This window comes from Rhipicephalus sanguineus, chromosome 4 (assembly GCF_013339695.2).
Source record: "Rhipicephalus sanguineus isolate Rsan-2018 chromosome 4, BIME_Rsan_1.4, whole genome shotgun sequence".
NCBI classification, from domain to species: domain Eukaryota; kingdom Metazoa; phylum Arthropoda; class Arachnida; order Ixodida; family Ixodidae; genus Rhipicephalus; species Rhipicephalus sanguineus.
The window spans coordinates 91,863,007-91,875,702 of record NC_051179.1 but is presented as its reverse complement, the minus strand read 5'-3'; the positions used below and the strand labels follow the sequence as shown (position 1 = coordinate 91,875,702).

Sequence of the window (12,696 nt, the reverse complement as noted above, 5' to 3'; positions counted from 1 at the left end):
CGCCCTTTCGACGTTGTTACCGACCACCACGCCCTTTGCTGCTGTCTTCGTTAAAAGATCCGTCCGGACGGCTCGGGCGTCGGGCGCTTCGCTTACAAGAACCCAACATCCGCGTTCTCTACCGATCGGGCAGGAAGCGCTCTGACGCCGATGCGCTTTCCCGATCGCCGATACCTATCGATGTGGTCTCCGCATCAATGTCCTTTGCATCCGTGTCACCCATCAACGTACCTAACATGCGGTCGAGCAGCGTAAAGATCATTCGCTTTCAGCTGTACTAAACTTCCACGGCGACTCAAACACCACACCCTCTTCGTCGCCAAGCCGCTCACTTTGCTGTGCATGACAGCGTCCTTTACCGGCGAAACTATTTACCCGACGGTCGCAAGTGGCTTCTCGTGATTCCCCGGCACGTGCGTTCTGTAATATGCGAATGTTTTCATCCTGCTTCTCATAACGGTCATGCCGGTGAGCTGAAAACGTATACTCGGCTTGATGATATCGTCGTGTTTTCAGCCGATTTTCCAACTTACCTCATTCGCTGCTCCCATCTACTGGGCCGTAAGGTATTGCTTCGTCCGCCAGTACTTTCGAGCTTGCACGGCTACCAACGACGGAACGTTCACCAGCGGCCTAATGGTGAGTTACAATCACTGCCCTGTCCGGCTCGTCCGTTTGATCGCGTCGGCACAGACCTATATCGTCCTCTTTCCTGCAGCTCCTCGGGTAATCGATGGATAATTGTAGGAGTCGATTACCTCACGTGCTACGCCGAGACCGTAGCACTTCCAGCCGCTACTGCACGCGAAGTCGCATTCTTCGTTTTGCGGAACTTTGTTCTTCGACATGGAGCACCACGCCAACTGCTCAGTGACAGAGGGCGCTTGTTCCTTTCTGAAGTAATACAAGCCCTTCTCGCGGCATGCAACATCGTCCACCACAAGTCTACAGTCTACCATCCGGAAACGAACGGCTTGACGGAGAGGTTCAACCGTAGTGTCGGCGACATGTTAACTATGTACGTCGCCTCGGATCATAGCAGCTGGGGCACTATTTTGCCGTTCGTAACGTATGCTTATAACACCGCCACACAAGCTACCATTGGCTATATGGACGAGAGCGCTCTTGCACAATGGACACATTGCTTCCGTACCGACCCGACACTTCCGAGTGCACCACGGTTTCTGAAGCAGCCAAGTACGCAGAGGACTGTAGGCAGCTTCCACGTACTTACGACCGCCGCTCAAGGTCGCGAAAAGCTGCGGCACGACAACGAATTGTCTACACAACATTTTGCGACTGGTTCACTCGTTTGGTTGTCGGTCCGACCTCACAGCCCTGTACTTTCAATAAAGTTTCTTGCCCGTTATGATGGCCCTTACCGTATAATTGATCGCACATCCTCTGTCAACTACGTCGTTGAACCTGTGAGGCCAACCCACGACCTCACACATCGTGGTCGTTACACGGTGCATATCAGCCGACTCGAGTGATATTATCACCCTTTGATCCTACCTGCGCCTTAGTCGCCAGGATGGCTCCTCTTCACTCCAGAGGCCACTGTAGTGAAGAAAAGAAAGAAGAGGTTCGGCGTCTGTGGTTTCTGCGCGCGCAATCTACCTTCATCTGCCGGTGCTACCTCGACCGCTTAAGACGTCGCTGTCTCATGATAAATTGTCGTACGACAGTTGGAATGTTTGCGCAGCGTTTTTGAGGCCAAATGGCATTCGGAGAAATTCCATCACTCCAAAAGGAGTTGTAATGGCAGTTTTGGGAATATCTTCCAAGCCATAACAATATCTGATTATAACGCCTTTGTCGGATCAATTTTAGAAAATACTTTGCTCCTTGAAGACTGACAGTAAATTCCGGAATGTTCGGCACTCGGGAATTGTCGCTGCGTTCAGGACACGATAATCCTCACATGGACGCCAATGGCCGCTTTCCTTTGGTACCATACGCTACATGAAGGAAGAGCAATACTAATCTCCAGCATATGAACGAATTCGTTTTTGGTTAAGGTTAATTTCTCTGGTGCCAGACGACGAGGTGATGCATGACACGGTGGGCCTCGAGTGATGTGATGTTCAACGTTATGGCATACAGGTTTAGTCCAGTCAGGTGAAATGGTAAGGGATGGAAACTCGTCAAGGAATGCGGCGTAGGGCTCTGGACCAGCATGCCGTACCGTGATCGAGAATGGCTCTATGGAGGAAACCAGGCCAGACACCTTTGATCTAGTAGTGGAATCTACTATCTGTTTCTTTGTCGTGTTGACTTGGAGGCCGTAGTGCGCACAAAAATCTCCACCGAGTGTTGCATGACTGAGAGAAGAGACTAGAAAAATTCACCTGAATGTTCTACTAAGTTCAGTAATAAGCGTGACGGACTTGCGGTAGTATAGGTCAATTTTGCTGCCATTCACGTTTTGTAATTGCATGATTCGCCTACAGCTTCTCTCTATGCCACGAGCGGGTATTACGCTCAACTCTACTCCTCTGTCGACCAGAAACCACAGTCCGCAGGTGGAGCATTGAACAAGGAACAGACGACTAGGAGACAGGCGGCAGTCACTCGCTGCCGTTAGTGGTTCACGATGTCGTTTCCCGTACAGTCACTTGGTCACGCGCAACGCCACGCAGATTGTCCAAAACGTTGGTGATACGAGCAGAGCGGCGGCGACTCCGAAGAATGACTCGCTGGAGACGGATGGCGGAAACACGCTGGCGAACTAGGTCGAGATCGGCTGAAAAGTCGTCGTTCTTAGGAGTGTCTCACTGAAGCGTCGTCAGCCCTTGTGGTGAGGTCGGCGGGAATGTCAGTGATCTGATCTTGACTTAACGAAGAAACATTCCGTGTTGACGACTATCTGGTGGCCAATGTCGCTGCAGACATGGAATATGTGAGTCTCGCACCTTTTAGCAGCTACGGATAGATGAGGTGCTATTTCGTATATCTTGTCGGCGAGGGCGGCCAGAGGATAGGTTCAGCTCCGACACTGTTGTCGAAACCATCTGAACCATGAGTCGTAAACGCTGAATGAACAGTTTCTTTTGTAGAATGTCGTTAAAAGATGTGGCTTAAGCGCCGATGACGGCTTGCATCTGCATGAGAAGCTGTGATTGGCGACGATCTCCGAGCTCGGTTGATGATAGAAGCATTTGCAACCACCTTCGCTCTCAAATTGCCGTGCGCTCAAGGATTGCCTTCAACGTGTCGTAGGGCGTCTGGCTTAGTGGCGCCGATAGGATATCGCCGAACGCGAGCGCAAAGTCGTGGGGCAGTGCACCAAGTAAGTAGCCGTACTTTGCTTGCTGTGAGGTAACGTTAGATACCTGAAAGCGGGTGTCTACTTGCATAAATCAAATATAGGTATGTACAGGCCACAACTGAGGCACCCGCACTGCGTAGTGGCCCATCGACGGTAGCGCGGACTCGGCTGAGTCGGTGTTTGGTAGCGACCCGGTGGAAACTACTGGAACGTTGTGTTCCATGTTCCGTAGTTACCACTGTAGCGGGAGGCAGAAGAACGATGCTGCTACATTGAGTTACAAAACCCAACTACTTTATTCCGACGTTCAAGCGCTCGCTCTGTTCGTGCTTCCGCTGACCTCGTTGTCGTCGCTGCCTCGGCCCACCAGCACGCGAGAGTCGTCTTCAGGCTCTCCAAGGTGAGTTAACGCAAGCTTATGAAGTAGGTCGTTTCGGGTACACAGAAAAAAGGTGCACAGAGCTAGTGGCGCACTCTAGGCACCAGCTTCGTGCCTTCTTTTGTGCTTTCGTCGAGTTCATGCTGCCACCAGTGCTTCTAGAGAAAAAATGCGCAAGTCATCCGAAAAGCTTGCGCAGACAGCGAGAAAAAGCATGCGCATCAATAGCATGCGTATCCAGCAAATCCGAAACATCAGCGCGCGGCCTGGTGCACTTCAGCACGCGCCGGACTACATCTATAGTACGATACAACTTTAGGAGCATTGCCTCGTCACAGGCGGATGCACACAAGCCTGCGTCAATGGGCGCGCACTCGAGACGGACCTCGTGAGCCGCATGGCCGGTGACCCCGAGTGCATGAGTTGGACTATTTTTTCAGTCCTTGAAGCGATTTCAGTCCCTGAAGCTTCGGTCATCCGGGCGGGGCCGTTGTGTGATTAGTTTGCTTCTCACTGAGGGAACCGATCTTGCAGCTTGGAACACGCCCCAGTGAGCGAGCGTAAAAACGCCGCACATAGCTGGTCTCACGTGATAGCTACTGTGTAATCACGTCGAGCTACAGTATAAATACAGCATGTATTAGCGCGCTGTACTTCCAGATGTGAGCAAGAGCACGCGCACTGCTGCTCAGCACAGCGCGAGAGGAGAACGCACGCACGTGTTCGCGCACGCATGCGCATGCGTTGCGCGAACAAAAAAGGAGAGGGGGAGAGAGAAAGAGCACGCGCGCGTACAGCGAGGCAGAACGCACGCAGCCGCAATGTAAACAAACAGGCGGCGGAGCGTCGTGCGCGACCGCATGACGAGATTTCCGGAAAAGAGGGCGCTTTGCAGAAAGGCGCAGCAGCGCCCCCTAGCCCAAGTTTTCTCGTCTATAGTGACCGATTAACCATCCCTTTCGCAATCTGAGTAGGAGTTATATTTTTTAAATCGTGTTGAAAACTGCTATGTCGCACAGACTAGTCGAAGATCCTTGAAGCTGGGTTATGGGGCGTTCCCTTTGTTTTGCGTAGTCTGATGCTTTCGTGCGCACCGTAACTAGTGCTTAAATTTAGAGCACGCATAACATCCATCCCTGCTCTATTTTGTTCTCACTACGAAGTTTTTATTAAAGTTGCTCGCTGAGAAGCGGCGCTGCCTTCGTGGCAACTAGTGGAATATGTCGAGCCGTGGTGCATGCGCGCGGAGAAAATTATTGTGGCATTTGTTGTGTGTGTACGTCTTCCCAATCGCCTTGATCGAAAACCTTGATTGTAAATGTTTCACGGCGCTTTCCGCGCTACCATTCCGGGATTAGACATCCTGACCAGTTAGCTTTTCGCTGCACTTAGGAACACAGGTACCATAAACATTGGTTGTCGGTCCTTTTTGAACAGACGGCTCCGCTCTGGAAAAGAAATATCCTGCGCTAATCTCCCTCTTGTTTAGATCTTGGTGTAGGTTTAAATCCTGCAGTCAAATTGCAGTTCCACTACCGTGAATCCAGAAGTGCGTAGCACGTGCAACCTTGGCGTTTGCCACCGCCTTGTCGATCACGTGCTTGCCGAGGCGGTGGCGCCCCATCTTGCGCGGCACGGCTATCAGCCGCATGCTTAAGCATTTATCGTGACCTGAAGCAAATTATCGCGATTAAAGTTTAATAAATTCTTTATATTACATTGTTTCTTTTGAGGCCTGAGTTAGATTTAAGTGCACGTTAAAGAACCCCAGGCGGTCGAAATTTCCGGAGCCCTCCACTACGTCGTCCCTCATAATAATATCGTAGTTTTGGGACGTTAAACCCTACATATTATTAGTTTATATTATTTCAGACATTCTTAGTTTATTTCGCACTGGTTGTGAGCATTGTTAGCCTTGCTTTTGGCCTGTATCGACAACTGCATGTGACCATGCGACATGAGAGGTCATGAATGACACCTCGAACTTGCTGAAAGAGCACATCCTGCCGGAAGCAGACGTGCTATGAATATCTCAACTAAATCTTGCAGTCGTGCGCGGCAAGGAGACTTTAGAAGCGGACAGCGCGATGTTCCCGTTTTTTCAGGCACCCTCTCTGAGCCTATGCTCAGTCTCCGGAGCTGTCGGCGCCTGCTGTTTGACGTCGAACAGCAGATAGCATGCGATTGGCTAATCGCCGACATAAATCAAGAGCGGTGACTGGACCAGATGCGCTTCTTGCAACGGAGGGCCGCCACGTGCGGGCGGCACCTTGTCACATTCATTCCCAGCCCGTTTTTTGTCCACTACAGGAAGAACGCGTCTCCCAGTGATCTCCAGTTTTGCCTGTCCTGTGTGCGCTGATTACATTTTCTCCCTGGAAACTTCGTCACCTCTGCCTTCCGTGACTGAATTTCGCATCTTTTGGTAAACATTCTGTTGCTCTTACTGTCAATCGGTTGTCTTTTCTACGCATTACGTGGCCAGCCCAGGCCTATTTCTTTCGTTTGATGTGAACTAGGATATCTGCAACCCTTGTTGGTTCCCTGACCCATTCGGCCGTCCCCTCATCCCTTAAACTTATTCCTGTAATTTTACGTTTCATTGCACGCGTAGTGGTCAGCATATGTTACGACTGGCAGTATGCCGTGGTATGCGATAACATGCGGTGGTTTAATGAGAGCGGCAGATTTTCTTACCCAATTTGGGAGTGCCAGCCGAATTTGCGCCAGCCCATTCTTAACCTCGGGTGAACTTCTTTTTCGTGATTAAGCTGTTGTGTTAGTACTTGTCCTAGGTGTACATATTGTTGTATGCACTCCAAAATCGTGCGACAAGTCTATGTAACTGCGCTCGTTCTCGACGGAGTCGATAAATATTGGCGGCGAGCAATTCGTGTGCCAGTAAACTCCGATACAGAGGTCATTCGATGATTAGTTGGAATAGTGGTTCAGGGTGCATTTATATTTGGTTTCCATCCGTCATATATTTTTGTTGTAATATGCCTAAGAGAAGGTATGAACTGCAGACGTGTCGTAAAAGAGCAAAATTACGATTACGCAAACAGGTGTGTGTTTTTTTCTTTGTGACTAGGAATGCAACGGCGCCCTCGATATGTATGACAAAAGTTTGAAAGGAGGCTTTTTGGAAAACATAATGAAGCTGAGTGAAAAGTACTGCTGCAACGTCAAAGCGAACCCATTGAATGAGTAAGTAATTTCCAGGTTAAACGTCGCAACTCCACCTGTGTAGTCAGTGTTCTGCAGATGCTCGCGAAAGTGTTGCGCGGAAAGACTTATCCGCCTCATACTTTAGCATCTTCGGCTGGCCTCTAATTTCTATCTGTATAACAAAAGATGTGTGCAAGATGATTAGGAAAGTAATTAAGGCAACATATTTCACTCACAATTTCATGCTCGCGGATGGTTATGGCTTCGACATCAACAGTCATTCTAGCCGATCTTTCCTAAAAAAGTTTAGCAGTTTCCTTTCGTTGATTGCGAGCTTTCATTCAGCAGTGTGTTTTGCATCGTGAATGCACTTAGCACAAGACTTAAACAGGATTTCTAGCCGGCGCTCTTTTCTCTTATCATTCGAACTACTGATCTTTCTCATTTTACTAATGAGCAAATCTTGTGGTCCCGAACAAAAGAGGGGCACACAAGATTTCCTTGTATTGTAGAAATTCACGCGATAAAATCACACCCACGATGAAAGAAATAACGCAATATTTACAGAAGGCGTGTGTAACGATGTTTCTTAAACTGCTTTCGATCTTTTTTTTTTTTAGCAAACAACGCAAAATTTTAAGGGTCCTTCAGCAAGTTGCCGTCGGAAATCTCAAGATTTTTTTCCTGTCTAACGAGTTTGCTAACACTTTGTAACAACATCAATAAGAGTATATCATGTCTGCTGGTACACAGAAAAAGGTCGCTCTTTTTTTGCGTTTATGCTGAAGCCAGCCTAACCAACGTCTTTCATTTTAGGCTGCTTGTCTTCCCAGTACTGGGCACGGAACCTTACCTCGACTTCATTGCAGACAAAACATGTAAGATTTTGTCCAACAATTTCTTTCACATTGGCCAAAGTTCGTTGGCGGGATTGTTGGTTGATGATTGTAATAAGTTTGAACAGCGCCACTGGACGCGGAATAAAACACATGCGCGCGCGCGCACACACACACTGAAATCTGTGGAATAATTGAAATCTGTGAAACAAAAGAATACCAATAATAAGTGTGTCAGCATGCCATCTTTGCCACTGTCCAACAAGGAGTTGAGATCTCTCAATTCGGCACCTTTGTTTGGTTGCAATGGATTGTGATTGTGGCGAGAAACATGCGTGTTTGGGTCCTTGTTCCGTATCTTTATATATCACCTTTCTTGTGCTGCTCTCACCTGTTCGCGTACAGGCGCATATATATATATATATATATAGAGATATATATATATATATATATATATATATATATATATATATATATATATATATATATATATATATATATATATATATATATATATATATATATATATATATATATACTGAAGAAACTTTTCCAATGGGCCAAACGTACTTGGGAAGAGCAGAGACACAACTAAGCGGTTGTCTTAATTTTATTTGCCAACGGTTTCGACCGGAGGGCCGGTCTTCGTCATATATATATATATATATATATATATACATTATATAAATATTTTATCCTCATACTTCAGCATCTTCGCCTGTGCAAGATGTTTAGGAAAGTGAGGCAACATATTTCCCTCACAATTTTATGCTCGCGAGTGGTTATTGCTTCGACATCAACAGTCATTCTAGGCGATTTTTCCTAAAAAAGTTTCCTAAAACAGTAGTGTCCACGTGCACATAAAAATGACCATGTCCAGTTGAAATTCAGCGCTTTTGTTGTGTGTGTGCGTGATCTTTTCGGTAAGAGTCCAGTCGCGTTCTTCACTTATGAGCACTGAAATCAAATGATAAAGAAAATATGCGTCCTTTAGTCATACTTATGTCGACGTCGACGTATTTCTCATTTTTGAGTATTTCTCCTCTTCTAACGTCAATGTGCTTTATGGTGGGATCCACCAAAAATTGACCGGCATCTCTGTCGCAGGAATGACGTCTTATATAATGGACGGGGAACGGACGCTGAATCGGCGCGCTCGCGTGGGCGCGCCTAAAGTGTGGGCGCGACTTTTCTTTTGCGTTTTCTAAAGCTTGTGCTGCAGCAATCGCAGAAAGAATTGCGACATCGTTGACAAAAATGTATGTCGTTGATAACCACGCAATTTAGCCGAGTTCTAAAGCCACTCCAGCTTCCCCTTAGTGTCATGTTATTTTAAAACGTATAACGCCACGGAAAAACTAATGCCGTTGGTAGGGAGAGAATATCTCAGTTCATTCAAATAGGATATTCCGACAAATTTTTTCAAACACCATCTACAAGCGCCTGGCGAGGCATTGCAGGCCCAAGTGTACCGACGTGTCTGTAGGTAGCGCCATGCAATCCTAATTGATCACAGCCAACGCGTTAAAGGACAAGAAATAAGTCAGTATTGCCGCAACAGTGAAGCAGTGAATGCGATCGCATGAAATTGGAATGTTAGACGACGTAAGGCTAGCGCTAACTCGTTCAGGACTCGATCTGGCGCAAGATGTATAAAATGCTGGCATAGTGGAATACGGACGCTCCAGCGAGCCAAGCTGTTTTCTTGCTGTCTATCGCGTCGCCGTGATGTGGTGAGAGCGCAGGACGTACAATGGTATGAACCTGCCACTGATATCGGTAGGGATAGCGCGCGCTCCAGCTTGCGCGACGCATCGCCCATTTGAGCAAGTTCGCTGTTCTTACTTGAGCGAGGCAGCAGCCGCGCCCCATTTCTGGCCACTGGCAACCCATCATGCTCCTTCGCACGGCGGTGACTGATGGCTCGTTTCATCTCTGTGCCTTATCTCCGTCGGCAGCCCTCGCAAGCTCTGACTGGCACATTGAAAATACGACGCACGGGACGATGTTACAAATTATGACTGCGACAGAATGGCATAAATGAGTCTGAGTGCATAATTGATATAGTTATATAAATTTTCCAAATCTACGGCACGCGGTGACGTAGCGCCTTACGCACTCCGTGCACCACGTGGACTCAATTTGGCTTATCTATCTTTTTTTTTTCAGACATACCCTACGGATTCACAATGCCACCGAACTTCCATCCATATAGTCCGGGTATCTTGTAAGTCATTTTCGTTCATCTTATTTCTCACATTTGGCCGTCGCCTTTGTAAGCGCGCTTGATTGTATTATGTTGCGATAGAAACACGCGCACAGATTGTACTGAAATTTATGCGACATTCAAAGCGGACACCTTTTTTCCCAGTAAAGGACGTCCTTGCATACTTCAAGGACAGATGCGTGCTAGCGACAACGCAAAGGCGTGTCAAACTTCGATGGCACATTCTTGTAAACACCAGCACCTAAGAAGCTGTACATAGGGGCTTCCAACTCCAGCGTTCCAACGCACCTATAAGGTTCTAAAACAACCACTACCGTAATTAAGCGAAATTTGTGGCACTTTGGTAAGTTAGATACATAATCTAATATTGTGAACGGCCTCTCCCAATCATCTATAAGTTACCATGACATCCGCAAGCTCAAAGGAGTGGTGACGCAAAATTTGTTGACCTGTTTCTTAGTCCTAATCTTTGGCTGCTGACTCGTTAATAGCTCGTTAATAGAAGGCGACATTCGAGAAGTTTAGTTCGTTCGCGTATTTTGTTGCCGTAGCGATAGACATGTGGCCCGATAGGTGGGGGGACCTGGTGGTGCTAAGATGAGCCAGGTAAGCAAAGAGGGGCAGTTGCGAAAACTTCTCTGCGTAAACCCTCGGCAGTGACGTTGTCCTAAATGAGTTACCTTTTAAAACATTTTTTTCGCCACGGTCACACAGCGAAAACAAACACGCACCTATAATTCTGGTTGCACAAAACGTCACAAGATGCATATACCATCGTCCTGTAAACCGGTACACAGTAAAAATATTTGCGTATACCGTAATACCTTACACGCTAATACAATGTATTACTCAATTTTAGCGAGTGTTGAAGGTATACGAACGGTTGGCACATGTGTGTGTGTGAGCATAAAATGCAGCACTGGGTTCGTCACAGCTTTGTAGGCCCACAAGTTCAAGATTCCTACAGTGACATCAGTGTCCAACTCGGTGCCCAAAAACCGAAACCAAAAGACGTTCACGTAAATGTGGCGATATTAAATTATTTAGCAAGAATACATCCAGGCAGCACGCCGACATTGGACCGATCTTAGCCCAACCTCGGCAAATGACGGCAGCAACATTGGCCCGACTTCAGCAAGTCAAGCGTGCGCTACTTTCACCAACAACGGCCCCATGTCAGCTAGCCGGCGTTGGGCCGATGTGGGCTTGCCGACATTAAAGGGGCCCTGCAACACTTTTCGAGCATGCTCAAAAAGCGCTGCCGATCGGTAGTCGAGGCTCCCGAGAACACGCGAGCCAAATATCATAGCGATGCGCACGGCCTGGAATTTACAATAAATTCTCAAAGTCAGCTGAAAATCGCTCCCTCTTCTCTCGACAAATGATGTATTACTCCGCAAACTATGACGCGATTTTCGGCAGTTCCACCATTGGCTGATGTTATAATCACGATAACACCCTCATTATTACTTTCGTTGTTAATTTTGAGTTCAATAAGTAGATAATATGTATGTTTATATTCTGTTATCGCGTTAAAAACACCGAACAAACATTAATATTAGCACTTCCGGTCTCACCGACAGCTCGTCTGCTCGTAGTTGCGTGGTTCCGTTTTCTTCGCCATGCGCAGTGCCGAAAACGTGAATATTTCTGTGCTTTTGACCATCGCCGGTTGCCGTTGAGAGTGGCAGCCGTTCGAGTGTTGCCTCGTCAGCTGAGAACTGCATCGTCGGCACGTTCTCACGACCGACCGAGGCAGGGGCGCAGCGTGTCTCCGATAACAATGCTGGCGTCCGGTAATGGCGGCGCTTCGGGGTCGTCTGCCAGTGCCGTCTTACGAGGCGGTGTACCGGAGTATGGGCCGAAACCGATCTCAGCTGTCATTCGTTCCAAACGAGCGCGCAGGTTTGCTTCCATGGTTGGCAGAGCGATGAAAACACTACGGCGTTCGAGGTGCACACCCAACATTACCAAACCGACGCGCAGTTTTCAAGCACGCGCGATACACAGTACGATCGGCTCCGCTCGACGAGAACGACGCAAGCCGACCGGAAGTGGCGGCACAGACCACGTGGTTGTGCCCAGACGTCAGAGAGAAAAAAAATGAAGAAAAAAACTCCGCCGGCGCTCTTGGGCGGAGCCTCGCTCCTTTGCGCTCCCTCCCTCGACTCGCTGCCTAGCTTTCCGCGCGCTCGCGGCGTTGAGTTGAGGAAGAAAGCTGCGGAACGTGATCTCTATAATTTGGTAACACCACTTAGACTTGACGGATTCGAAAAATTTTTGCGGCATATGACTCGTGAAGAGTCATACGTCAATAATGAGACTATTCCAATATAACTAAGAAAGGTGTTGCAGGGCCCCTTTAAGCCGATGTAAGCTAGCCAGCGTCGGTTCGAGACGGGCTTGGCACTATTCACCGGATATTGGGAAGCCGTCTTCGGGCCTACGTACACTAGTCGATGCTGGCGTGACATCGGAAAGCCCCCGTTCTGACCATTTGCAACCATTATTATGTTTTAGCAGTGGTGGCTTATCATGTGTTAAGTGCGGTAATGCTGTACTGTCGTGGTCTGCAGGTAGCTAGATGGATACCCGCGATAGTTGCTCGATGCGCACAGTCACTTGTATAGAAAGGCTGATACATGTGTTTTAAACAGATGCGTGCTGACCATGGTAGCTTGGCATAACTATAGCTACTGTACTCTAACCCAGCAGTACTAAAATTTGAAACCCAACGGCATTCACCTATTCACCACAATTGGTGCTCTATATGAAAAATTTCATGATGACCACTGCTCCACTGATGCCTTAGCGT

The 12,696-nt window shown here is 47.9% G+C and overlaps 1 protein-coding gene across 1 annotated transcript in view; it reads left to right on the top strand.

Annotated features, from left to right (window-relative positions):
- Nucleotides 1–7,636: 7,636 nt before the first annotated feature.
- LOC119390418 (uncharacterized) overlaps nucleotides 7,637–12,696 on the top strand; it is a 31,116-nt gene continuing 26,056 nt past the window's right edge. The window contains exons 1-2 of the mRNA XM_037658035.2: nucleotides 7,637–7,696; nucleotides 9,824–9,881. Of these exons, the coding sequence (XP_037513963.1) occupies nucleotides 9,844–9,881 (38 nt within the window). The 5' untranslated portion in view covers nucleotides 7,637–7,696; nucleotides 9,824–9,843. The remainder of the gene's footprint in view (nucleotides 7,697–9,823; nucleotides 9,882–12,696) is intronic.